The sequence below is a fragment of the Chelonoidis abingdonii genome, chromosome 1, assembly GCF_003597395.2.
Source record: "Chelonoidis abingdonii isolate Lonesome George chromosome 1, CheloAbing_2.0, whole genome shotgun sequence".
Taxonomy (NCBI): Eukaryota; Metazoa; Chordata; order Testudines; family Testudinidae; genus Chelonoidis; species Chelonoidis abingdonii.
Genome location: NC_133769.1, coordinates 20,930,743 through 20,958,462, shown reverse-complemented (window position 1 = coordinate 20,958,462; position 27,720 = coordinate 20,930,743). Strand labels below are relative to the sequence as shown.

General features: G+C 42.2%; 1 protein-coding gene and 1 long non-coding RNA gene across 3 annotated transcripts in view; one reads left to right on the top strand and one right to left on the bottom strand.

The window, feature by feature from the left end:
- Nucleotides 1-27,720, bottom strand: part of PCLO (piccolo presynaptic cytomatrix protein) — a 612,599-nt gene that overhangs the window by 335,549 nt on the left and 249,330 nt on the right. The window contains exon 4 of the mRNA XM_075064425.1: nt 13,518-14,441. Within this exon, the coding sequence (XP_074920526.1) occupies nt 13,518-14,441 (924 nt within the window). The remainder of the gene's footprint in view (nt 1-13,517; nt 14,442-27,720) is intronic.
- LOC142046616 (uncharacterized) overlaps nt 18,005-27,720 on the top strand; it is a 63,461-nt gene continuing 53,745 nt past the window's right edge. The window contains exons 1-3 of one of the 2 annotated variants that reach the window (XR_012655635.1): nt 18,005-18,117; nt 22,128-22,204; nt 25,007-25,050. This is a non-coding gene — a long non-coding RNA (uncharacterized LOC142046616). Of the gene's footprint in view, nt 18,118-22,127; nt 22,205-25,006; nt 25,051-27,720 lie in introns of those variants that run through there. The other variant, XR_012655633.1, reaches the window with a different exon arrangement.

Genomic DNA, 27,720 nt, shown 5'->3' with positions numbered 1-27,720 from the left:
GGTCAGTGTATAGAAGTGGGAAATCCTGGCTTAGACTGTAATTTCCTCGCTCTCTGTGTAATTCTCTTTTCTGTTTAAGTGTCGGCAGACAAATGGGTAGGTCTCTGGGTAAACCCTCTAAAGGGGTTTGGATTATATGTTAAGTAAATGGTCTTTGCCCAATGGGCCATGTGTTTTTGTCCAGGTGACAAGCCTCACAAGAAAGGACTCGGGTAGTCTTGTAAGTAAAAATGTTTAAGGGAAGAGACCAGGAGGGGTGAGGACTAGTTAAGAAGGCCACCCTCCTAGCTAAACTGGTAGTGGAACAAGTTGGTGCCCAGGGAAGGAAGGAAGAAAGAAAAGCAGGACCGGGCCCAGGCGGTCAGGCAACAGACAAAAAGATTGAAAAACTTTAAGGGTGTAGTGGAAGGAAGGAGTCAGTAAGTGTAAGCATGGGAATTTCAAATACTCAGGACTTACTTAAAATGGTAATTTGAGTTAATAGAAGTAGCTGTTGGAAGACAAGCAAGTAATTTAAGGGAAAGTAAAAAGTTAACTCTGTAGTTGCTGAAGGGAACAGCAGTTAAACCTTGTAAAAATGCTAAAAAGGAAAGTTCTTGGTGTCTTTAAAATGTTTGTAAATAAATTACAAGAAAATATGGGGTAATTTCTCTGTTTTGCCTAAAGTCAACAAGGGTATTTGTATATTTTAAGCAATGATTGACTGCCCAGAAGGGGTAGACCTCTGGTTTTTTTTGTCTTTCAAATAATCAGAAAAAACTGATGCCAGCTGAACAGCATTCAACGTACCATGCATTTACTGGCACAATAGGAATTATGTTTTGTGTTCTATGTTCTGTCTTGTGGTGTTTGTCTTGTGGCCGGAATTGTTGTGTTTAATATTTTTATAAAATAGTCTGGTTTAAAATCAAACAAAAAGGTTAAATTAAAATGCAGATACTTGTCTTGTTCAACTTGGGATACAAAGTGTTTGAATAAATCAAAAAAATGTGAAATACTAAAGCCTAAAGCATTTCCTCAAGTAAAAAAAAAAGAAACTTCATTGGCCAAATTGTTAATTGCAAAAATTGTTGTTAAAATTTGCATACCAACAGTCTTTGAAAGCAAAGACATGAAAAGTTAACCCACTCCCCATATTGTACATGGGATCCTTCTGGCTACCTCAGATTTCTAGCCAGAGGGCTGGGAATGGTGGGAAGCTATTGGACTAGAGGTTGTATTGAGTAAACTCCTCAAAGTGAGTGTGCTTGTTCTAGCTTCTTGCTCCAAAGTTCTGTAATAAGGTTATTTTAGTAAAAGGGTATGTGTGGCATATATTAAATGATAATAAGACTAATGTACTGTATAATGACAATGTTTATGTGTCCATTTTTAAAAAAAAGGTGTGTGGGTAAAAGGTAAAAGTTTCCTTTGCAGGTTAAAAAAAGCCAAAAAAAAATAAATAAAATAAATAAATTAACTAAAAAAAAAAATAAAAAAAAAATTAGCTGGCAGGCTCAGGCTATAGATGGGACGCTGACTCCACTCAAGGACACTGCTCGTGGTCGGGACTTGGCTGACAGCCAAGGAAAGGATGGGGGGCTTGAATTTGCCCGCGCAGCTATAAGATCTGCAGAACACTGCCAAGCACTAATGAAATGTGTTAGGTTTCTTTTCTCACAGGTAAGGAAGCGCTACCCGAAGACCCTAGCAGCCCTGCCACTCCTTGGAACCAGAAAACTGGATTGATGTAAAAGTCCACCAACAAAAGACTGCTTTGGCTCCATGCTGGGTCTGTTGGTGTGGGGCCTGGGTGGGCGGTATCAAGGCTAAATCTGCTGGCGGCCGGACCCCTGCTCGGGCGGCCGGGAGCAGACCACGGCAACGACCGACGGGGCCAGTGCGACGTGGGGGCCGTGGAGGGTTCATCGGGGGGCCTCGGTGGAGACGTGGTTTGGGGTCCGAGGCCCGAGGCGACACAGGTGCAACGTGCTCAAGTAGTGAGAGCAGTTGCAGGGTGACGGTGAGGGAGCGAACGGAGTCCGGTTGGATAATGGGTAGGAACAGTCCAGTGGTGTGGATTTTTTGCCTGTTAGGACCTGGGACTCGCAGTTGTCACCGGCTATCGGATGATGGGGGCAGGAGAGGCAGAGTACGAGGCAGGGCATGGTGTACAGGACCCTAGAGTGCATTCTGGGCGAAATTGGGAAGTGTTTGATCAGATAGCGCGGCAACTAAAAGATTCGGAACGGAGCAACTGGGGCCTCAATCGATGCAACTGGAGGCTCAGAGAAAGGTGGCCGGAACCGAAGGATCACGTTAATTCTAACACGGAATTCCAACTACTCCTGGTTGGGTGGTCAGCCGAACGGTAGCTTCCTGAAGCTGTTTTGTATGGAGAGCTCTTATAAAATCACCCCCATGTGGCTGCCTGTTCTTCCCCCGCTGTCTGCGGAGTGCGGAAGGAGTTCAAGAAGCAGGTGTGGGATAGGTGCAGGGGACAAGAGGAGGGAGCCTGTGTCTAAAGGTGAGAACCTATGTGCCTAGTGCGAGCTCTCTGGGCCCTGATTGTAGCTACAAAGCAAGAGTCAGGATGCAGAATGGTACTGGGTCCGAGGGGTGAGTGACTGTTACCGTTTTAGAAGACTCCAGAGGGTACGCAGGCTGTGAAGGCAAATGCTTGTGACCGAGGAGGCGTACTCTATGACGCAGGGAGCCCGGTAACAGATGGATGCTTTCGAGGAAGGTCGCGACCCAATAGGTGGGCTGACGTCGGCCTGGCACGGTCCGGGGTGCAGGAAGCTACCTGGGTCTAGGAGTGGGTTGTGTACCATCTTCCCTTCCCCTTTCCTTTCGCGTGTGGGCTACTGGGAACAGGCTGATCATCACGTGGATGCATCAGGAGTAAACGGCGCCTGTGTCCTAAGTACTAAGCCGAGCGCACTTTGGCTGAGGGAGGTGTAGGAGGGTCGTGGCCGATCGTCGGTAGCGCTCTCCTGTGTGCAGTACCCCTGTAGGGAAAAAATCCTTAGTTTATGAGGCGCGTAGCGCGGACAGGGACCCTCGCTGTGTGTAGTATGGAAATGGGTGGGGGACAGTCTAAACTTCATCTCACCCCCTATAGGGTACGGCCCAGGATTTACATGTCGTACAGTTATGGTTAAACAACTGCAGGGGTATTGATAAGAGAGAATTGGGAATATTTAGCACAAGTGAAAATCCAGTCTAAAGCATGCCGGACAGCTAAGAAGGTATGATCCAATCTAGAATAAGATCATACTCTAAGAGAAGCAATTTAATCACCGAAAAGCTCTGAAGCAGCGTGAGCAAATTAGTGTCTATTGAGGAAGGGAATGGGTTAAATTTGAAAATTAGCTTTGGCCCAGGGTAAAGAGAGGCCTCCCAAAAGTGGAAGCATGTTGGAAATCTGGACAAGCTAGTATATCAGGATATGCTCCCTGTGCCACCTCTCCCCTTGACTCTGAAAGCAATTATACCACAGAAGTGGCCCAGTCTGGACGTGGACGTCGTATGAGTATGAAAGGGGCTTAGGGTCTGTGGGGCATCAATGTTTTCCTGGAGGGGGGGGCATGATGTGGGGAGTGTCCCAACACTCTCCGTGGTGTTGTTGTTATTAATTTTTATTAATGGAGCTTTAAAAAATTCAGTTTATAGGTGTGGTTTTCTTTATCGTCCCGCAATGATCCGTGTCAGTGTCAGCCGCAATCAACATGCTGACACAGGGATAGATGGCTGGAAGAGAGGGTGTCACGAAGCTTTGGTGAGGCAATTAGAGAAGGGGGGAGGCCTGCAGAATTTTACACCACTATTTGGCCAGGTTCTACACTGGGCGACTTCAAATCGGTGTTAGGATGGCGGATATAGGCCCATTTACGCTGTAGCCGTTCCCAGGGGGGTGCTGGTGGGACGGGGTGGAGATCGACGTCGTCGATTAATATCGAGTTGAAACGCTCCTTAAATCCGATTTACGGCAATCCTCCGCAAAAACGAGAGGAGTAGCGCTACATTCGATAGTGATAACTTCGGCATTTAGGGTTCATTGTGGACAGGAAATCGACGTTATTAGCCTCCGCGGGCGCATCCCCCGAGTGCAGCACTGACGCGCTCTGGACAGCAATCTGACTCGATGCAGCGGGCAGGTAAAGACAGGAAAGAGCCGCGAACTTTGATCCATTTCCCCTGCTTGCCCAGCGTGGAGCTCTGATCAGCGACGGCTGGTCAATGCAGTTTGAAATCGAAAAGAGCTCCCAGCCATAGACCGTACGGGAGATACTAGGTCTGATCGCTGTATGGGGAGACAAATCTGTTGTTGCAGCTCCGTTACAGAAGCACGAAACTGCCAAAGCGTTGATAAAAAACTCCAGGATACACAGCGCTGTGTGCAGCGTAACGGGAAAGCCAGAGACTCAATGGACGCTCATGAAGGGAGAGGGGTACTGAGGACTGCGCAGCTATCCACAGTCCACAGCAGTCGCTGAAAATGATTTGCATTCTGGCTGAGCTCCCAAATGTCTGTAGGTTCAAACACAGTGTCTGGCGTGGTTCAGGGAACAGCTCCTCAGTTTATTTCCCCCACACACCCCGTGAAAAAAAAAAGGGAAAGATTGGCAGGCTATGGCCGTTTGCTCAATGCAACGTCCGCGAGAAAGGAGCCAAAGGGTTGTCTGCTGCCTTCACAAAGGGAGGGGTGAGGCTGTACCAGCACCACCGGGGCCAGTGTTTTCTGCCCATCAGGCACTGTGCTCTCAACACGGAAAGTGGGGAACTATGGATAGCTGAGGAATCAGCTACCCACAGTGCACCGCTCTGAAATCGATGGTAGTTTGGACCATAGGACGCAACAAATCGATTCGGGATCCCACTGTGGACGTGCGCTAAAAAAAACCGATTTTATAGATCTGTTTTGTAATATCGGTTTAAGCTAATTCGAAGATAATCGTCAGCCAAGTGGTAGACGGCCCTGAAGTTTTTACCCTTGTTATTTTATGCTTGCTTTGCTTGGGTACGGTTGGTGTTATATGTTGAGGGAACTGCAGGAGTAAAAGGTGAGCTCTAATACCGATAAGGAAATTGCGGACCTGGCTCTGGTGTCTCTTGCTGTTTAAACCGTTACTGTTGTTTATTCTGGCTCTGTTCGTTTGGTGGAAGTAGGCAGTGGTGGGCAGGAACTGTGAAGCCTTGCGTTGCGTAATTCTTCAGCAGGCTGAGGGAGCCATGCGTGGGCGAGGGGGGAAGGGGCCTGGAGGTCGAACTGGGAGGATCCTTGGCTGTCCGCGTCCGGAGGCCCCTGCTAGTGTGTCGCAGTGTAAGAGGGCTTGCTAGTCAGCGAGAAAAGTTCTCATGGATATAAAGGAACAGACTGCTTGTTTTAGCTGGGCTGGATCTGAGGTGTACTGAGTCTCCCAGCACCGCTTTGGGATCCCAAATAAACTTGTGTTTTGCTTCTCCACCTCGGTGTGTTTACTGGCGCTAAGCACTCCGGGCACGGACCACTGTTGCTCGCCTTGGGCATTCTTCTGTGCCTGCAACAGTTTTTTTTCATACTGTATATTAATTAATGTTATATTAATACATTGGTATCAGTCTCAGCTACATTGGAATGCTTTACTGTACACTTTGCAAAGTTAGGTATTAACCTTTGAATAGACGAGCGCTCTTTTACCAATACTGTGTGCCCAAATAGCTGCTATCAGGACCAATGCCATTGTATTTTCTAAGGCACGTGCCACAAGCAGTACTCACTTCTGGTGGTAACCCTGACACTAAAATGCTATTGAGAGTTAATCTATTGGACTCCAAACATTTTTTGTTCAATAACAATTGGGAAATCAGTATGACCCAGGACACCATTTATCTCTTTTTACTCAGGGAAAACTATCCTGGAAATCAACAGATCCTTAATGACAGCATCACATCTAATCTTCATATAGGGTCCACACTAAAGTATAACCTTTTTAAAAACAAACAAACAGGGTTGCCTGTTTTCTATCATTTTTCCAACAAAGCAAGCATTTAAGGGAAATTTTTCAGAGCATGTCTTTGTCCTATTTTAGCCACTTGAACTTTCCATGAGGTTTTCACATCTAAGGTATATCTGGACTTGGAGCTGGGGGTGTAATTCTCATCTCAAGGAGACATACTCACCAGGGCACTGATTGAGCTACTATGCTAAAAATAATGTAGCTGCAGCAGTATGAACTGCAGGATGGGCCAGCCACCCTCCGTACATGCTTAAGGTCTCTCATGGCTTGTCTTGGGGCAGCTATGCCTCCTGCAACTCATACTACTGCGATTAGATTCTGTTTTTAGCTCTCTAATGCGATGAGAACTAACATGAGTATGTCTCCTTGACACCCCCAGTTCAAAGTGTAGACATAACCCTAAAACTTCATATTCATTCAAAATCTATCGGTAATTACTTATTTATTTTAGCTTTTTTAAGATGGAGCCTTTCATGGATAAATTTGAGCTACTAAATTAAAACATTGATCAAATTAAAACCACCATCAAACAGACTCCTAGGGTTTGACTGCTTCACTGGATCCCACCGGTGAAAGCCAATGGAACCTGGGCTCTAGGTTCCTGGCTGCGGAAAGTCCTCCCAGAAGGGACAGTCGCCTCTGTTTTGCTGTGGTCTGGAGCCAGCAGGCATAGACCAGACAAGATGAGTAGTCAGGCAGCGCCATCCCTAGCCATTTTGGTGCCATATGCAGCCCCCCCGCCCCACGACAGGCCTCCGTGTATGTGGGGCGGTGCAGGATCTGGCCCCAGGCCTCCGTGGAAGGGCAGGAGCAGGCTTGTGGGACAGGGGGAAACCACCCCCCAGCATGAGCTGGAGGAGTGGTTTGGGGCCAGAACCCTCCACTTCCTGCTGCCCGGTGAGTGCAGGGCAGGCTCGACTCCGCTCTGCTCCCCCGGCTCCCAGCCTTGGGACTTGCGGGGCAGGGAAGAACCACTTCCCAGCACTCACTGGCGGTGCAGCTGGGAGCCAGCGGAGTGGGCTGGGGCTGGATCAGTGAGTGCAGGGTCAGGCCTGCCCTGTGGCATTCCTCAGGGGAAGGGCTGAAGTAGGGGCGGGGATGGGGTGGAGCAGGGGCAAGAAGAGGCAGGGATGGGCAAGGGTCCATAGGGAAGAGGCAGAGCAGGTGCTGTAGCAGCATGCAGCTGCGTAGGTCACCAGGACATTTGGAGCCCCAAACTTCCTGGTGCCCTATGCAGCTGCGTACTTTGCGTATGGGTAGGGATGGCCCTGTGTCAGGGCAGCCAGGAGATGGACCATTCAAGCACTTTCCCCTCTAGCTGCTGCTGACAGGACTATCTAAGGAGTCCAAACTGTAATTTATCCCCTGCAGACAGAACAAGCTGAGAGCTAGAGGTAGTTCTACTGCCTGTCGTCCCAGGGTTGAACACCGCCAGCCCAAGCTCTTCTGTGTCCTTTGGTCCCTTGTCTAGAAACAGTCACTCTTGTAATCACTGAAAAACAAATGAGATGACAGCTTATAAACATTTAGTCTCTAATCCACAATGAGCGTTCTTACTGTATTCTCTGCACAGAGCTCCCCTTGCTACCAGTGAGAGCTCTGCTCATGGCATTGTGCAGTCTGGAATAGGGTCCTGCATTGTGCAGAGGAGTTCCACATTGCACAACTGGGGAGCAGAATTTGCTCTAAAATATTAACGGGCTTCTATTAGCTACAACAGGGGTCAGCAACCTTTCAGAAGTGATGTGCTGAGTCTTCATTTATTCACTCTAATTTAAGGTTTCGCGTGCCAGTAATACATTTTACCGTTTTTAGAAGGTCTCTTTCTATAAGTCTATAACATATAACTAAACTTCTGTTGTATGTAGAGTAAATAAGGTTTTTACAATATTTAAGAAGCTTAATTTAAAATTATATTAAAATGCAGAGCCCCCCAGACTGTGGCAAGGACCTGGGCAGTGTAAGTGCCACTGAAAATCAACTCGTGTGCCGCCTTATACCCCTGAGATATAAGAATATATGTAATGAGCTTTTTTAAAATCCACTATGGGAGGAGCACAATTTACAAGAATTTATTTTATGCCTTGTATAGTTGCGTGTCTGGTGATACACATCATGCAAATATAATAAGACACATCATAGTGTTTTGAGACAACATACATCTAATTTACCTGTGATGTATCACTGCATGCCTCGTATCACTTCTTACATTCAAGGCAATTATAATCGTAGAACAACTTGTGTAGATGAATGATGATAGTTGAAGGAAAATACAGTGCACGTGAGGGCTATGTAGGTGGGATGGTGAAATTACTGTTACCACTGTCAGAGAACAACATTAGGTGCCTGAAGTTGATGGCAAACATATAAGTGCTTTACTGTCAAAACTAGGAGGGACTCAGGTTCATACAGTCAAGTTCAGCAGGCCTTCTGGAATGGTGTACAAACCTACAGGGCCTTCTTTCCATAAGCTTGCCCATTTAAACTCTGCTCCAATTCCCACCTAACTCAATGGTAATCTCCTTCTATTGGCACAGGACAAGATTATTTTTCCATGGAGTTGGACTGACCGGCTAGAGAGGCTACATTTGCAGTTTTCATTTTCATTCCTATGAACATTAAAAATGTCGGAGGTACCTATACTACAGCAATGAAACCCTCTGTTTAAAGCTCTAAATCACTACAGCCTTAGAGGCAGATGTGGCCTAACAGCTGGAGCAGTTAATTGGGACTTAGGAGACCTGGGTTCTCTCCTTGGTTCTGCCACTCACCTGCTAGACAGTCTTGAGGAAATCACTTTACCTGTCTGTTAAATAGAGATGTGTGTCTGTTACCCAGTCTGTTAAAGGGGATGGTGATACTACCCTCCTTTGACAAGCACTGTATAAGAGCGGTATTACTAACTATTTCCGGTAAGAGTTTTTCATTTTCAAAATTCCCCTTATTCTTACATATTTATCCATCACTCGGATTCTGTCAATGTTGTTCAAGGTATCTCTTCATAAGATTTCCTGGGATGGCAGGAATGACATTACTAAGTAGAAAGGGTAATATTTAATGTTTTGTGGCTTAAATTGCTTACAGGTTTCAAATTATTTAGATTAAATTAGAATACTGTTCAAAAGAAAATGAATGTTTAAAAGGTATGCTATGCAAATTTTCTAAGACTGAGTCATTCTTACAAGGATTAAGAACAGACCTGTGCAGAGAATGGAAACTCTGTTTTCTTAAGGAGGTGGAGATTTAAAAAATCTGTTTTCGTTCTAGTTAGGAATTAAACCCAATAATTTTGAAATTCTCTGAGAAAGAATTTTTTTAAAAGAAGTGGTTTTGGGTTGGTAAAAACCTTTGTTTTTAATTTTATAAAATATAATATAGTACAAAAAAAACATAACAAAAAGACAGTTTCAAAGGAAAAAATTGCAATGTTTTGTTATAACTTCAAAACAGGATGTTTCAATATTGTTGGAATATTTATTCAATTAAATGAAATTCTGGCCAAAGAGATGCAATTTTGTAAATTGTTTGTTTAAATTTCAACAGAACTGAATTCTCCAATGGAAAATGTTCTGGTCAAAGTTTTTCTGAATCAGCTCTAATTAAGAAACAATGAATTACTAGAAAGACCAGTAGTTGTGTAAGATTTTAACCAATGAGAAGAACATACACATTTTAGCAGCTGTATATTTGCTAAGACACATCAAATTTTATAAACCAGTAAATGATTCTTTGACATCAAAGTTGTCACTTATCACCCTTTAAAATGCTGGAGAAAAAGGGCTTTGTTTTGGTCCCTTTGAATTTGTCCAGTCTCCTCTCTTACTACAGCTGGTCAAAAATGCTGACTTCTTTATGGAGTATTTTCAAAAGGTCTCATGTAAATATTTTGGATAAAATAAATTAATCATTATTTTGAAAAATTATCACCAGCTCGACTTTCTCACTATGTCCAGGTGCTCAGAGAAAAGCCCCTTATAAACTGGTCTCTCCTTCTTCCTTCAATTATTGATCCAGTAACCCTGAAACTTAGCAGATGTTTTGACAGGTAATACATAATGGCCAAGCTAATGCACTGACAAAACCTAAAACCAAATAATTGTAGCACAGCAGTGTTGACAAGTGGACTGAACACAGGAATAGGAGCCAGAAACTAATGAAGTCTAATCTTGGGTCTAATTACTGACTCAGTGGCTTTGGACAAGTGCTTCAGAATCTGAGCCAAAGCCCAGTGAAGAGTTTCCACTGATGTTACTGGGCTGTGGATGAGGATCTTAACCTTTGTATGGGTATGAATATGTTGCAGTTGGAGGCATGATGACAGCACGTGTAAACATATCCAATAGAGCTTTAATCTAACTCGTGCAAGTACCAATAGCTGCTAGCCACCTGTGTAAGTACTCGGGGTTCCAGATGGGCTTGTACAGACCGTGCTGAAGCCTGCTGTTGTGACTTCACTAATGGTACTCATGCTAGCTAGGTTAAAGCTAGCTCGGATCATGTGCTGAAACCTCAGCTGCAACGTGTGTTTTAATTTTGCTGTCTGTTAAATGGGAATACTAATTTTGATCTATCTCATGGGAATACTGTGAGAATTAATTAATGTTTGCACAGAGATAGGAAACTGCATATAGCAACTGTAAGTGCTAAAATGTATTATCTTTTCACTCAAATTCCTACTTTAAAAATACTTCTTATAGAAATCCTTTAAACAATTTCTCTCCAAATTCATTAAAAAAATATTCTGCATTGCCTGGAGATTGACTTGCACCAAATCAAGAGGTGTAAATATGCAATCTACTCAAATTGTTATATTCTGTTTTACTTAGATTACAAGAGCCCTGGGGCAAGACTGTATTTTCTGTGGTTTGTGGTACTTCAGAGAAAACATTAATAGTGTTCAATCAATAACAATAAATTATCATAACTGTTTTTAAGAAACAAACTAAGAGATGTACAATTTATTTTCATATTGGTAGAAACTAAGAAGGATTTCCCCAGTGACCAAAAAAAGAAGGAAAGGAAAAAATAATGTAACACTGGCATTTGAAAATTAGTATTCTTTATCAAAATGTGAGTTATGTTTCAAAGAGTTCTGGTTTTAATAATAATAATAATAATAAAATATAAGTAGCACCTTTCATGTGTGCAACTCCAATTGCTTTACAAATATTAACTAAGTAAATGCCAAAGCTTCACTCTGGTAATGTGGAGTATGTGTTTATCATCATATTCATTTGACAGATCAGTAAACTGAGGTACAGAAGGCTAAATCTCATTCACCTTATTCCAGTAGTCTCCTTGATTGTAATAAGTATTTAGTGGTACTATCACAAAACTAAAGTGAGTGAGTTTTCTATACAGAAATCAGGTGAAATACCATGATTAGTGTATGAGTGTGAGAACTAGCAACAGAACTCTGGAATCTCAGACCTATGCCCTAAACACCAGGCAACATTTTTTAGTCTTTGCATAATACAAAATGAAATTATAGAAATTGAAAAATTGGGCTGGTTTAAAATTGTCCATCAAAAATATTGTCAAGACAGAAAATTGGGTTTTTCATAAAACAAAATATTTTGTGAAAAAGTATCTCTTGTCCATTCCGATTTTTTGTTGAAAAATCAAATATCCCGAATATGAAATCTTTCAGCCAAAAATTAAAATATGTTGTTTTAGATATCCTGCCACGGTGCCACATGAGAGTCGTAGTTCTATTTCTTACAGCCCTATCCTTCTCTATAGACTGCGCTCCCATTTTTAAAATGCACTTTCTCATCTCCCATGATGCATCAAGGCTAGGATTCCCATGGTGCAATTACGTCCCCTCACCATAAGGGGAAACCATGGTGTATCATGTTAGATGTAGTCAGGGGTGAAAGTAGCTTAAAGGACTTCCTGGTACGGCAGAGTCTGGAGCGGGGCTGTGACCTCAACCAGAAGAGGCGTGGTCTCAACCGGAATTGGCGGGACCTTTCAAGATTTAAAGGCCCTGGGGCTCTGGCTGTGGCTGGGAGCCCCGGGGCCTTTAAATCACCCCTGAGCTACCAGCTGCAGAGGCGGCTGGCAGCCCCGGGTTCAGAGGAAAATTAAAGGGCCTGGGGCTCCGGCTGCTGCGGGGTTCTGGCCGCCACGGAGCTCCGGGCCCTTTAAATCACCGTGGGATCCCTGCCACTGCTACCCTAGGGCAGCAGGGCTTGGCAGGGATTTAAAGGGCTCAGTGCTCCTGCTACTGCGGGGATCCCCGAGCCCTTTTAATTGCTGCTGGAGCCCTGCTGCCACTGGGGTAGCGGTGGCAGGGCTCCGGTGGTGATTTAAAGGGCCCGGGGCTCCCTGCAGTGGCTGGAGCTCCAGGCCCTTTAAATTCCAGCCCGAGCCCAGCTGCCGGAGCTCCAGGGCTCCAGCAGCAATTTAAAGAGCCCAGGGCTCCACACAGGAGCCGGAGCCCTGGGCCCTTTAAATCACCGCCGGAGAAGCCAGTTTACTTTCACCTCTGGATGTAATGCAGCCAGGGAATCTATCTTACAGAAGAGAATGAGAGTATGAGGCACTACACTTCCACAAGGCACTACAACTGCATTTTCAAATCAAGCTCTCTCAGTTTTCAGCCAAAATATTTTTGTTGGGTTTTGTTGAAAAATAGCTCTATTTGAAAGCTTTATATCACACCTGGCAGACAAGAGAGAATTTCCCTTCACCCACCCCAATACTTTTCTAATGAATGATCAATCACTAGTTCAAGGTTAATTAGAAGGAGCAGAAATTTTCATCTCCCAAAAAATATGTACAAATCATTTCTTTAGCCACATTTAGTTGATGAATGGCTTACCAATTACAGTACATACAGCAAATGTGTCTCTACAGTGCAGCCAGGTATATCAGTTAGTACATGCTAACATCCATTGATTTATGTAAATGGAAAGTCCATATATAACTTTGACTTGAAAACATGCAATTTTCCACAAGAGAAGGAAATAAGTTATACAGTATGGATGTTATATATTATGTATGTAAATTTACTACAAACCATAGCATTAATCCTGTACTGGGATTTAGTATTGCAGACCCCTATTTCATGCAAATCCCATTTGCCTTCGGTGGGCCAATGTAACCCCTCGTGGACATAAAAATCTGTATTAGCAGATCCCAAAGAAGGATGAAGGCCCATGAAATCAGCATCTATGAAATAGTGTATCAGCTTCAATGATTAAAACTGAACAAAAGCCTAAAGTAATCTACAACAGCCATTAAAAAAAGAGAGAGGTTTGAATCTGACTTCAAAAAAGCAATTTTGGTTTAGTCTCAGTTCTGAACTGCAGAGACTGAAAATTATGCAAACTCAAATGAAAACCCACACAAGGACACTCTGAGCCCTGTTGCGCAAATCCTTACTGACAGGAGTTACCATCCTTACCAGTGAGAGTCATCCCATGTCATTCCAACAGCTCTGAGAGCAAGGACCACTCACATAAGTACGGGTTTGCAGAAGGAGGTCCTTTATTGCTTACTGTAGCAAAAGGAAAAGAAAAAAAATCTTACCATTTTTTCTTTCACTGTTTCCACACGATCAAGTCTTGGCAAAGGTGCTACTTGAGCTAGGGTTTCTTTTTTCTGGATGTTTTCATGTTTGGATAGCATTTGTGGAATCCCAGTGGTCAAATCTTCCTTCTTAATCTCCTCTTGTTTCTTAACCTGCAATTCCTCAGGAGGTACTTTGGCTTCTAAGTTCTCTTTGATACCTTGTCCTTTAGTCTCAACTTTGATGTCCTCTTTTTTGCCCCCTGGGAGGAATGGTTTCTCTTCCGGGAGCACACATTTTTTGTCTTCCTCCAATTTGCTTATACGTTGCTTTACATCTGAACTTATCTCCAGAGGAATTTTATCCACTGACGACGTCTTTGCCAGTTTCCCCTGTTGATGTTTCGGATCGTCCTTCTGTATTCCCTGGTGAATTTTATCAGCTGAAGGTTTCCTTGCCGGTTTCCCCTGCTGAAGTTTTGGAGCTTCCTTCTGAATTCCTTGCTGGATTTTATCAGCTGATGGTATCTTAACCAGTTTCCCCAGCTGGAATTTTGGATCTTCCTTTGAAATCCCCAGGTGGATTTTATCAGCTGAAAGAGTCTTTGCCAATTTTCCCTGTTGAAGTTTTGGATCTTCCTTCTGAATCCCCTGCTGGATTTTATCAGCTGAAAGAGTCTTTGCCAATTTCCCCTGCGAAAGCTTTGGAACTTTCTTCTGAATTCCTGGTTCTTCTTTTGATTTCTCCACTATTTGGGTAAGCAGTTCAGCAGTTTTCTGAAGGCGATCTGACTTGGCTGGCATAGGCTGGCTCTGAGGAACAACAGATGGTTTGGATACTGACTGTGAAGGGGCTGCCACTGGAGGTGGCATTTTGCCCATATCCCCAAGTTGTCCTGATATTGCTCTTTGTCTCTGGCAGTTTAAGCACAGCCATTCTTGTACCTATAACATAATAAACAACATTAAATAAAATAAATATTGTTGAAAGTAAAATCATATTGTGCTTTTGGCTGTTATTGCCACTACAATACTTGTAATCCAATCCTACGTACATTGTACACAATTATATTCCTGGTTCCCATAGATAGCTTTTGCTGGAAGACTCACACCATTTATCTATACCACACAGAATGCAACATTTTCATGCACAATTTAATGTATCCAAAGTAACAGGAGGGCATAAATACCCTTGAAAATTTTATCAATCATCCAAAATACTGATGTTCTTTTCTAGAAAGCTTGCCCACATATGCCCAACATCTAAAACCTATCAAAACCTGTTACACACATTGAGACAATACCTTCCTCTACATTTGTTCATCATTGTAATAGGATGGTCTGTCTGTTTAATGGACTGCTTTGCACATCTGTTTATCTGTTTTTCCCATAAAGATTAGCTCTTTTTCCCTATTCTGGTTTTTCTAGTTTTGTGTGACAAAAGTGTGTGTGAGAGACAATGGGATATGAATAAAAGATAGGTCATCCTTCTTTTGTTTTCTTCTTCCTTTGGTAAATCACTGCTGCATTCTGTCTCTCTTTCTACCTTTCCCAGAAAACTAGGAAAAGGACAAATGGCAAATGGGCACCTGTGTATAAACTGATGGTGGTTGTTGCCTGGCTACAGAAGAGTCAGATTGCTTTCAGCAGAACTTGGCTATAGTTGCAGCAGATTTCAAATGGGAACTTGAGACATAGTAAACAGTATTTAAAAAAAACAAAACCAGAAACCTCTGGAGAAAGGGTTAGCCTGGAAACTTTTATTCAGAGCCAGCTAATGAGCCCCATTATTGGACTAAGATCCTTCTGCTGTAAATTACAGAAACCTTTGTTGTGTGTTTCTTTTTGTTCCTTTCGGCAAGATGAGGGAAGGCCTAACAGATTCAATTTCTTTTACCACATTTGGACTGAAGCTCCTATTTTCTTCATAGTGCCAACCCAGCGGCTTAGTGTCTGTTGAAACACCTATCACTTGGAGGGTGTTATCTGGAAACACAGAATATAATAAACAGAGAAATAACAGTGACAGTAATAATATGTTAGAAAACAGCGGCTAAAGAACAGAGACCCCTTTAATTTCTACATCAAAGATATGCTTCAGATAATTTTAGAATGGAAGTATACTTGGGGGGGAAAAAAGGGTCTTTAAAGGCTAATCATATACTCACACAGGTAGAGCTGGAAGGGATTATGTTACTGACCTGGGAAGAAAAAAGAAAAATGTGCATCCAGTTCTGCAAGGTGCCCAGGGTCAGATTTACAAAGGTATTGAGGCACCCAAAGATAGAGATGGGTGCCAAATGGCTAGGCATCCAACTGCCATTGAAAGTCAATGAGACATAGGTGCCTATTTCACTGTGTCACTTTTGTAAATACCACTAAGTGCCTATCTGCATGTTTTGGCACCTAAATGCCTTTGTAAAGCTGGGTCTCAGCTACCAAGTACCTCACATGAGGTGCTCAGCCCTTGTACTTTTCTTCTCTTCCCACAGTGCAGTTTATATTTCGTTCTGTTGTACTCGAGAATGGTCGCAACTGAAAGTCAAACAGATTAAAACTAGCAATTGCCCTCTCATTTTGTTTCTGTCCTTACAGGCCGCTTATGAAGTCTTACAAGGCCAAGCATAATAACTGGAATTCTGTTACGCATTCCACCAATACCTTGCTGGCTCTAGGCCAAAATAGATTTAGGAAATATGTCAAATAACAACAAGTATTGTAAATTATTTATTAGAATTGCATATGAAAAGAGTGTTATGTGTGAATCAAACACTCATAAAAACTGAACTGCAAACACAATGACAAAGTATGAAGAAGGGATTGTTTAATATTTAAAATAGAAGTAGCCTTCTTTGTCAGCAAATAGACCATTATGTTCCTAGCATTCAAAATGAGGGAATAATATATCTGCACTTGAGCATGGTTCACATATTTTGTCTAAAAAATTGCATTTACCTACCTATTATTTTACTTTTCGTTACAATGCTCCATACGCATGAATATTAGTAATTGTTACTGACACAGCAGCACATAAAGCATTTGAAATAACTGGTAATTTTTCCCCAATAAAGACTGCAAGATCTAACTCTTTACTGAGTCATCTGTAGCTTCTTATATTTGATTTCTATAAGGAGCTAATCAGAACAGTCACACAGAAGCCTGATCCAACACCTATTTAAAGTAAAAGAAAAGCTCCCATTGACTTCAGTGGACACTGAATCAGGCCCTTAGCTCAAAATTAGAGAATGTGTGTACACTTGCACGTGTGAGTTTATGGTCAGGTCTCCAGTACAGACTTATATCGGTGTAACCACATTGCTCTGGGGTGTGTACGGTCATTATACCAACCTAACCTAACCCCCTGTGTAGACAGCACTATGTCGCCAGGAGAGCTTCTCCCATCGACACAGCTATTGCCTCTCAGGGAGGTGGATTAACTATGCTCTCCTGTTAGCATAGGAGCATCTTCACTAAAGCGCTTCAGCAACATTTTAAGTGTAGACCAGCCCTCACTATAAATAAAAATTTGGCCCAGCGCCAATGCAGACTCCAACACTTTCTCCTTAAACAAAAAGCAACCAAAGAATGCTCTCCACTAACCCCTCAGGCAACAAGCTGTATGAATAAAGAGGTTGTTTTGCCAGAATGAACTTTGGTCAATGGCCTCCACCATTATAGTCTCCTCCATTTTAAATCAAGGGGATGCTAACCCAAGCCCAACAGCTGCTGTGGTCTTACACAATAAGACAGACCATCTCCAAAGTACTGGTGACTACCTAGAGTCATAAAGTCATAGAGTTTAAGGTAAGAAGGGACCAGAAGATCATTTAGTCTGACCTCCTGTACATCACAGGTTACCAATGCCACCCAGCATCCGCAACAAACCCAACAACTGAAATTAGTCTGAAGTACTAGAGCTCTCAGAAAACTCAACTATTCTACATCACAGACAGAAAATAGGAGGAACTGTGATGCACCAATCCCCGAGGTCCCCAAATAGCAGGGGATTGATTAGATCCCCTATATGCCAAGATGATCCTGGCAAATGATCTGTCAGTTTAGCTGAGCAAACCTTTGGCTCTGTTGCAATCTTTCAAGATTTTAATTCTGAGATTTTGCAATAATTCATGTTTTTCTTAAAGACTAAGATTCTACAGGCATGTGAATATGTTAGAATCTCAGATGTATTTTTATGTTTAAGGTAAATTTTTAGCCTGCATGGTTGGGGAGAAAAGTTTGAAAATGTGACCCCAGTGTAGTGTAACAGGGCTCAAAACCAGAATACAAATAAAAGGAACCAAAATGTATTTTTGTAATTGGTCTCATGATTCATAAGCCAATCTAATGATTTTTGGGGCTTGTAGTGAGGCCAGGTGGCCTCCTTCTGAGCCAGAGGGAGAAGAACCACCCTTCCTGCCCACGTGGGTGGAGCCAGGACTGCCTCATCCCTCCAATCGGAAGTATGACATCAAAACAGGAAATATAAAGGGCAGGGCCTCCTGCTCAGTTGGGGCTGAGACACAGAGGGAGACAGACATTCCCTGCTGCTGACTCTGCTGCTGAGCCCAGTGATGCCAGGGACACCTACCCAGAAGAGGCAGATGATAGCCTGCTACTCCAGGTACACCTCAAGGGGAGGGGAGGAAGTGGCATAGGGGCAGCTAACCTTAGTCTGGCTGCAGCTTTGGTTCAAGTATGGCTAGTGTGTTGCAGTTGGGAGTCCTGCTGACCCAGTGGCAGATCACTCTGACACTGTTAGGGCCCTGGGTTGGGGGTCTAGTGGAATAGGCCCAGGCCTCATCTGCCACCACCTGGCCTGGCTTTGTTAGTTGTCTGCTGAAACTAGGACATCTGACCCCTGGATTTGCCCTGTCTCTGAATCAAGAGACCAGGGCTAATTGACTGCTGGGTTTTTCTCTGACTCTGCTGCAAGAGCCCAGAGCTGAGTGATTACTGGGTGTGCCCTTCTCTGCAGGAGGAGATTAGGGCCAGTTGCGACACTATCACCAAACTGCTAGTTCCCCAATACTAGGCTGAGATCCCAATGACGTAGTGAGTGGGGTGGCCTCCAGAGGGGGAGGACTGACCGCCACCCGACTACACTGCCAGACTCACAAGTTTGGAACATTTGGGGTTGGCAGTCCTCCATCAGCTATATCCTCTGCTTGTGTAAAACACTGTTGTTCTACTGAAGTCAATAGACCTATGTGATTTATATCAGCTAAGGATTTGGCCTCACATTATGGTTGATGTGTACTACATTTATTTTATACTCAGACTCCATATGAATAAGTTTACTGTATTCCACCTCAAGGTAGTAAGCTGTTGTTGCTAATATACCAAAGTATTAACATATGAGTTGTATTTATGTATGAAGTATAATCCAGTATGTTGCTGATGTGGTACAAAAGTTCTTAATGCTTACTGCTCTGTGGAGATAATTCCATTTGCTGAAATTTGCTTTCATTTCAATTTGGTTTTGAAACGTACCTGGTTTCCTGCCAGCTCATCTGGAGCATGGACCCTGGAAGGCCTAAGGTCCTTGACTCTGGGATAGTCTGCCTGGCAGGCTGCCCTAGAGACAGGCAGGCTAGCTGGCAAGAAACTATTAAACCCTTATGTGGTTTCTGGTGGAGCTTTGTCAACATTTTGATTTCAGTCAACTGGCAAATTTTAAAGCTCTATTAATAGTCGATTGCCACTTTTTGTTGCATATTCCTGAGCTTAGTACAGTCCTAGTTTCTAAAGAATTATATCTTCAGCATCTCCCACCATAATGTTGGGTATGATTCTGAAAGGTCTATTCTCATTGAACACGCATTGACTTCAGGCGTTGTGCCATGTGCAGAGGGTCTTGCAGGACTGAGCCTTCGAACAGTCAAGTTTTTTCATTCTGTGTGGAGATGCCGAGCTATTCTACTGACTCACAGAAGAAACCAGCTCAGTGGGATTGCTCTAGGTTAGCAATGGTGTAAGTGACAGCAGAATCTGGTCCTGAGCATCTCTCTGAGGTAGGTAGAATAGTTAAAAGTCCTGGGAACAGCGAAGTCATGAGGAAGCTGGCTTATGATACTTGTAAGTTCAGTCCTGATCACAGATAATAAAGATCGTGATCCAAAGTCCATTCAAAACTATGGAAAGAATCTTACAGACTACATTGGGCACTTAACCATGCACATAAGCTTTTTTTTAATCAATTATTTTTCCGCTCCAAGGCCACTGCTCCTCAGCACTCAAAGCACATTAACTGTCATCCTGATAATTAGTTCTGAAAGAAATTTGATCTTTCAATAAATAGCCAAATTATATCACAATTTTCTTTTTTATCTTGGATGCATGCTGGCAGTTTTAAACCATAATCAATGATCCTAGATTTACAACTGGTAAAAAGTAGATTCCCAGATCAGAAGGGACCTTTACGATCATATAATCAGATCTCCTGTATAACACAAGCCAGAGAACTTCCCCAAAAATAATTCCTAGAGCATGGCTTTCAGAAAAAAACATCCACTCCATTTTGAAAAGTAGTCAGTGATGAAGAATACACTACAACCCTTGGTAAATTGTTCCAGTAGTCTCCCCCTTAAAAGTTTACACCTTATTTCCAGTCTGAGTTTGTCTAGCTTCAACTTCCAGCCATTGGATAATGTTAGTTTTCCCTGCTAGATTGAGTAGTCTCGTCCTGGTTCTCTCTTTGGGAGGCATTAGTTACAAAGAATGATGATGCTTCTTTATTCATGAAGAACACAAACAAGAGACAACCAAGTTTTTCTGAAAATATTTTCACTCTTTGTTTCATAGTGTCCCTGTCCAGTCTAGTCATTTCATGTTGCAAAAATGATCTGAGCAATATTAGAAACACTAAACACCATGCATTGATTTTTATTATCCCAGATGAAAGTAGCACATCCAGAAAAAAATTTGGGCATAAAACCAATGCAAAAATAATCATTTGATCATTAATACAATTACGGTTTTACAAGTAACTAAACATAACATATATTGATAAAGTATGACTAATATATAGCAAATGGAGAACAGTCTCCCACAATATCATTGATGCTTGCTCTTTCTCATGAGTTTTATAAAGGTTCTGTCTTCCAAAATAACTTGAACAGATGCCATAGATTTTAATTTAAACTGCTAAATGGCAACACTGGAGAAATACAGGTCAGATTTTGATACCTTTAGTCACAATGAGTAGCACTTTATTCCACAAGTAATTCAATTGTTTCACTGGGACTGGTCATGATGTATGGTACGACTTAAACATGAATAAAGCTATCAGAATCTAACCTTAACTGTATTGATTTGGCATAAAACTTGTAAAAATGTTCATTAAAAACCCATGAAGTAAAAATACACCATGATTCTGTGATATTTCATCCAAGAATTCATTGAGTTCTAGGTACAGCTTGGACTGATGTCCTTTACGAGCTCATTGCTCAGTATATTAAATGGAGGCAATGTCTTTTACAGTAATGTTATTGAAGTGCAACTCAAAACATTCATGAATTTTAATCAAAAGTAGCAGGTTTTTTAATACTAAGAATCTACTTGGTCTATTTTTGCAGGGTGACTGAGTAGAAAATACTGGGAGTTGCAAATGTCTATCTGAAAATATGCACAATCATAGAATATTAGGGTTGGAAGAGTCCTCAGGAGGTTGTCTAACCCAACCCGCTGCTCCAAGCAGGACCAACACCAACTAAATCATCCCAGTCAGGGCATTGTCAAGCCGGGCCTTAAAAACCTCTAAGGATGGAGATTGCACTACTCCCTAGGTAACCCATTCCAGTGCTTCACCACCTTCCTAGTAAAATAATGTTTCCTAATATCCAACCTAGACCTCCCGCATTGCAACTTGAGACCATTGCTTCTTGTTCTGTCATCTGCCACCACTAAGAACAGCTGAACTCCATCCTCTTTGGAACCCCCCTTCATGTAGTTGAAGGCTGCTGTCAAATCCCCCCTCACTCTTCTCTTCTGCAGACTAAATAACCCCTGTTCCCTCAGCCTCTCCTCATAAGTCAATGGTCACATACTTATATTTTGGATTAAAATTAAGAGACTTGATGTAAAAACAAAACACATGACCAGTTGCTCTCCTTACCCCCTAATTGCTTCTCATGTTTTCCCTCCTACTTACCAAAACTATCCCTATCTCCTCATCCCTGCATAATTCCAATCCAGTCTACATCTCTGTGTTAATATCTTATCATGTCACTTCCACTCCTTGCTTTGCCAATTATGCCAGTCCCTCTTCTCTGCCTCCCCTGCAACCATCAATATGCTTCCCCTACGTCTTTCCACTTCTGAGTCATCAACCCACTATCCGCTCTCCACATCAATCCTTCATCAAGACTCACTTCTTGTGCCCTGCCTACATGGAATGACTCAGGCATTTCAATAATGTTACTGATATATTCAAAATGAGAATACGAAACAACCCAGTCACTCCCTCCTCTGGTCTTCCCTGTGCATGATGTCTATTCTGTGTCTGTTTTGCTTATATTATAATCTCTTCAAGGCAGGGACTGTCTGCATTATGTGCCTCATTTTGTCAAGCCCATAAGAATAAAAAAAATTAAATAAACTGATGAGATAAATTGCTGCTTTTTTTAACTTCAGGACATAAAGGTAAAGGACCTAGACCTGAATTCGTTACACATGTGAGTGATTCCACTACAGCAAACTGAACTGCTCATGTCAGTATGGGTTAAAGACTCCTCATCTTTCTCGTCGCAGTCTCTGGTTATGTTTTCCAAGAGTGATCAGTTCTCAGATCTTGGGGTAACATTCCTTTTCTAAACTGCATAATTTTAAATAGCCTCTGAAATGCAAACTACATATTCAGAACCACGGGTGCATGTCATCACAATAAAGTTTATAAATCCTTTTTATGTCAGATCTTGATTCTGTCAGAATCTGTAAAATCAGATTCTGTACCATAAAGTCATATGCCTGAGTTTTAGCCTTGTCTTTTCCTCAGTTAACCTCATGCCCTGAATTCACGCTTTTACCCAGGGCTATATTTTCAGTTTGTCTGTCAACCCACATTTATTATGACTTCGTAAATGGCCATCATCTTCCTTCAGCACTCTTCACTGGGTAATTCCTCTTTCTTCCTTTCGATTCCTTAAAGACTTTACACTCTTTTATCACTGAGTTGGGTGTAGTAGTTATCAGTATTATAAACAACACTAATGTGCGTCAATGTTCTGACTCCACGGCTCTTTCCTGATTTATTGGGAATCCTGATGATCCCATCCTGCTGAACATAGTAAAAGCAGCTGTTATATCTAGTCAGCTTTCTTATATACAAATACCACCATGAAAAGGGCACACATCTAGCCATTCAATGCTAATGTATTGTCTCTGTTTTTCCAAGTCACGCAAGAGCTTAGGCACTACAGTTCCTAGGCTCATGTATTCATATATCACAGTGTCAGAAAAGTTGAAGTTGAAAATGTCAATCAGGTCAACTAATCCATCTCTCTGCCAGTATAGGATTTTAATTAGAGACTATAGTGATCCTTTATCCAGTTAGATTTAAATGCCTAGGGTACGACTATATTAGGGTTTTACATGGAGTTAACTGATTGTCAGTTTGTTCTGGACTACAAATGTCTGCAGTTTAACCTAGAGATCAGCCTAGCAAGTTTCCTTGGAATGTCTGGAACATATGTTTATTTTTCTGCCAGGAAAAAAAAGTATTACCATGAAGAGGATCAACATGGAGAATTCATGGCAGCATCACTGAAAAATCACTGCTTCAAATAATTGACTTTAAAACATAAGATACAATGAACATGTTTGCAAAGACAAGCTACTTCTTATATAATCAAGCAACACACATTCATTGCAAGACAAAAATATCCATAATACATGAAAAGTGAGAAAAAATTAAGCCCTTTCTTTTAGTTAAAAAAAAAAGAATGAGCTCTCAGATGCTCTGTACAATACTTTCATTGCTATTAAAATCTGCTTGCTTTTCATTTGCCTTTGTAGTATACAGGTTCTGGAGATTGTGTTTTTTTTTTAGAAAGTACAGGTAACAAGTCAATTGCATTTAAAAATATAATGTTGGTATTAACATTAATATTGCACAGTCATATGACTCAAAAGCAATTTTAACCAGTGTACTCTTTTGGAGGTAGTTTTTCTACTGTTTTAATATGATTAACAATATTCTCAAGCATGTTAATAATACTGAAGAAATTCACATCTTTTAACTGTAGTGAATACCAAGCCCCCCTTGTTTCAGCTTCCAAATAAACAGACTTACTGGTTTGACTACACTTGAAAGTTTGGATTAAAATAGGGCTGGAGGGGTTTGAATGCAATAGCTTTCCGACAAGGTATTCTTATTTCAGAATAAGAGTGTTCACACATGGGGTTAATCAGGAACAACACCATATGTAAATAAGCCCTTAGTTTTAACATGAAACTTTTTTTTTCTATTTAAAGTTGCAGTTAAGCTGTGGTTTTATTCTGAAAAATGACTATGAAAAATTCCATCTTCTTCCTTAACAGATCTGTTCCCTATGAATATTCAGAGCCGTATTTGCTGCCTTTAGTGATAAAAATATCTTTTAATACTTTTTACTCCTGTTACCATTGCAAACAGCTAAAGTAGAGTGAGGTGGATTCTCTTTTTTTCTTGAGTATCAGCAGAATTGTTTGCTGTATCCCGATCAGATGCACACTCACTGAGGATAATGGGTTTGCATAGTTGTCATTAAGCCTGCGGTTCGGCTAAGGGCTTATCAATACACTTAAGTCTCGCTGGCTTCAGTCAATGCAGTAAACATATCTGCTGAAGTCCAGGAAAAAACAGAATCCAGCTCACTCTTTTGGCTGTGTTGGCTCTACAGTGGTTTTAAACAGAAGTAAAGAGCAATGAAAAGTTTCAGTGTTACCTGAGTAATACAAAACCTTTTGCCTAGTTAAGTCTACTGCCCCTGACAATGATGTTATATGAACAGAAATGTGATGTTACCATAAATGCAGTCTGCTTGAATTTGCTATTCGGTGTCTGAACTGTCTTTCTGCACGGTTCTGTAATGGGATTTACCTTTTTTATTTCTTGCCATCCAATAAGCAGTAATAAAAGTAGAAGCTATTGTACTATATGGCTAGAGTCCAGACTCCCCGCCTTAGATTATGGGAATGCTATTCAATTGGTGTTTCGCTGAAGGAAAGGCAGTCTTCCAAAAAAAAACCATTTTCATTCATTTATTAAGGCTTTGTTTAGCTTGACATTTTTAGAGACACTTTTTCTTGATTTACTTTATTTGCCCTCAGGTCCTCTAGGTATTTTGGATTACTCTTTCTCTCATTAAAAAAAAATTGTCATTAATAAAGTGTGCCTATAATCCTGTAGGTTAAATGCAGAGTAGGTAGAATTACTTTACTATTACCTGATAGGATCAAATAGAACAAATCTGTTTAGATGGCTTTTATTTTTTATAACTGAGTCAAGATTCCACACAGGCCAAGTCACACAGGCCAAGTCAAGATTCCATTGGGCAAGGCACTACAGAAACAGGTAAGGAAAAATAGTCTCTTGTCCCCAAAAAATTTACTATCTAATTTGAAAGGAGATGAAACACGTGTGTAACAAACAACAGAAGGAATGAAAGTAATGACCGTAAGATTGCAGTTACATAGGGTACACAACTTGATTGTTCCAGATCATTTAAGATAATTATTTTTTTTTAAATATAAACAAGATCAGCTAATTTGACTGCAGATCAATCTAGCCAACATTAGTTAATCAATATGTTGTAGGTATGACAGGAGGAACGCATTTTGAGGAAGAATCTGCAGTGGAAATTAGCAACTTTACACATTAGTTCAGGGATTAGTTCCAAGTATAAAGGTCAGTTTGGAATTTAGGACAGAGATCTTCCCCCACATCCAATCTAATTACTATGTACAATCCCCCTGATCAGGACCCACCTTTTTTCTAAATTCTTAATGGTTATGATAAAGTTTTTATCCAAATTTGTACATAACACACATTTTTCAGCTTTTTTTACTTGCTTCTTGGATACCACAGTAATGAGCATAGTATAAGACCCTGGACAGATGAACAAGTAATACCATTATGTTTACAAAGAATATGAAATGGCCCAGTAGGATTTGTTCTACTACTTAGTACTGCATTAAAAGGCCCCGGCTAAAGGGTAATGCCATGGCTCCATGAACAAAAGCCTTTCATCCAATGAGAACACTCCAAGGACTTACTATTAAGATTTAGAGGGATAGCCATGTTAGTCTGTATCAGCAAAAACAGCAAGGAATCATTGTGGCACCTTAGAAACTAACACATTTATTTGGGCATAAGCTTTCGTGGGCTACTTCATTAGATGCATGGAGTGAAAAATACAGTAGTGTATCTGATGAAGTGGGTTGTAGCCCACAAAAGCTTATGCTCAAATACATTTGTTAGTGTCTAAGGTGCCACAAGGACTCCTTGTTGTTTTTATTAAGATATAAATGCTTAAGTAGTATGCCATCATTATATAGCGTGCCAGGGGAGCCAAGAAGTTGGTTATAGTTTCCTGAATCGTTACCCAGCTCTGGCTTCGAACAGGTTAGAGCAGTCTGGGGGCTGCTCTAATTGGTGCCAGCTGCTTATAGACTCTGTAGCGGGGTAGACACACGCTCCTGCCCTGCGGGGCTTGAAATAGTCCAGGAGAGGGCTGTGGCTGCGGCAAGAAGCCTAGGCTGATGAGGGAAAGTAGGCTCAGCTGTGGCCATGCCCCAAACAGACCCAGCTGGCCCTATAAAAGCCAGGGAAGCCACGAGCAGAGGCAGATTCTCTATAGCTGTAGAGGGAGATGGACCTAGCTGCAGGGATCTGAGCAGAGTGCCTGAAGTGGAGCAGGGCTGTGGAAAGGCAGAGGAGCTGGGGAGGCTCCAGCCTGGAGATCCCCAGGCTGCAGCCTAGCAGAAGGCCAATGGTTACTAGGAGTTGCAGGGGGCAGTCCATGGGTAGGCAGAGGCAGCAGGGCCAAACCCTCCTTGCTCGTGATGAGTGGCTTATACTGCAGTCTGCTCCAGGAACGGGGGCTAGTTGGTGACTGGTAGTAGCCTACGACTGAGGCAAGGCAGAGATAGAGGGTTGGGGGTTCCCCTGGGTAGGGAGACACTGAGACTGTGGGGGTATTGCCAGGGAGCAGTGCCCAAAGAGAAAGGGCACTGGGTCCTGGGAGGGGCACAGGGGGCCAAGGGGCTGTGGGACACCGGCCTGCGCAGGGCGCCCAGGCTGGAAAAGAGCTAATTCCCTGATACGACCAGCAGGAGGCGCCACAGCAGTGAGCCATCGCACTGTTTACAGTCCCCTTGGAAAGTCTCTGTTCTCCACCTCTGAGCGAAGGGTTACAGGTAAAGAGGTATAGGTACATACAGGTGACTCCCCCACCACAAGACATGCCTAAGAAGGGCAGAGGGAGCAGACTGGGGCAAAAAGAATCTGCCCCTGTATGAAGGATTGTCTGCCACTTTAACCCATCACAGCAGTTTTAAGATTGACCAGGTTGGAATTGCTGACCATCCCACATGATCACGAAATGAGTGGGCTACAGAATAAAGCAAGGGGACAGCAAGGCAGGCCTACTCCATTGAGGGACCTCAACTCTGGAATGTCATTTCCCTCCATGTATTCCAAAGATACATCTGTGGCACCTTCAGAGCAAAGCTTAAATCTTGTTTCTTGGCTGGAGTAGTTCTGTGGTTTGTGGGGTTTATGGTGTTATAATTTCGTTTTCTTGCTCTTGTTCATTTTTACAGGCATGTCTGCAGATACTGTAATTTGTTTTGTAGTTATTTCAGATAAGGATCTCAGATGCCTTCAAATGTGGAGGTTATACACTAAAATATATGATTAATGTTGTTATCAACCACATCATGAATAAACAAAAGGAAGTATTTTTTCACACAATGCACACTCAACCTGTGGAACCCCTTGCCAGAGGATCTTGTGAAGGCCAAGACTATAATAGGGTTTAAAAAAAAAAAGTCAGTAATTCCAGGAGGCTAGGTCCATCAATGGTTATTAGCCAGGATGGGCAGGGTTGCTATCCCTAGCCTCTGTTTGCCCAGAAGCTGGGAATGGGCGACAGGACATGGATGAATTGATGATTACCTGTTTGTTCATTCCCTCTGGGGAACCTGGCATTGGCCACTGTTGGTAGATAGAATACTGGGCTAAATG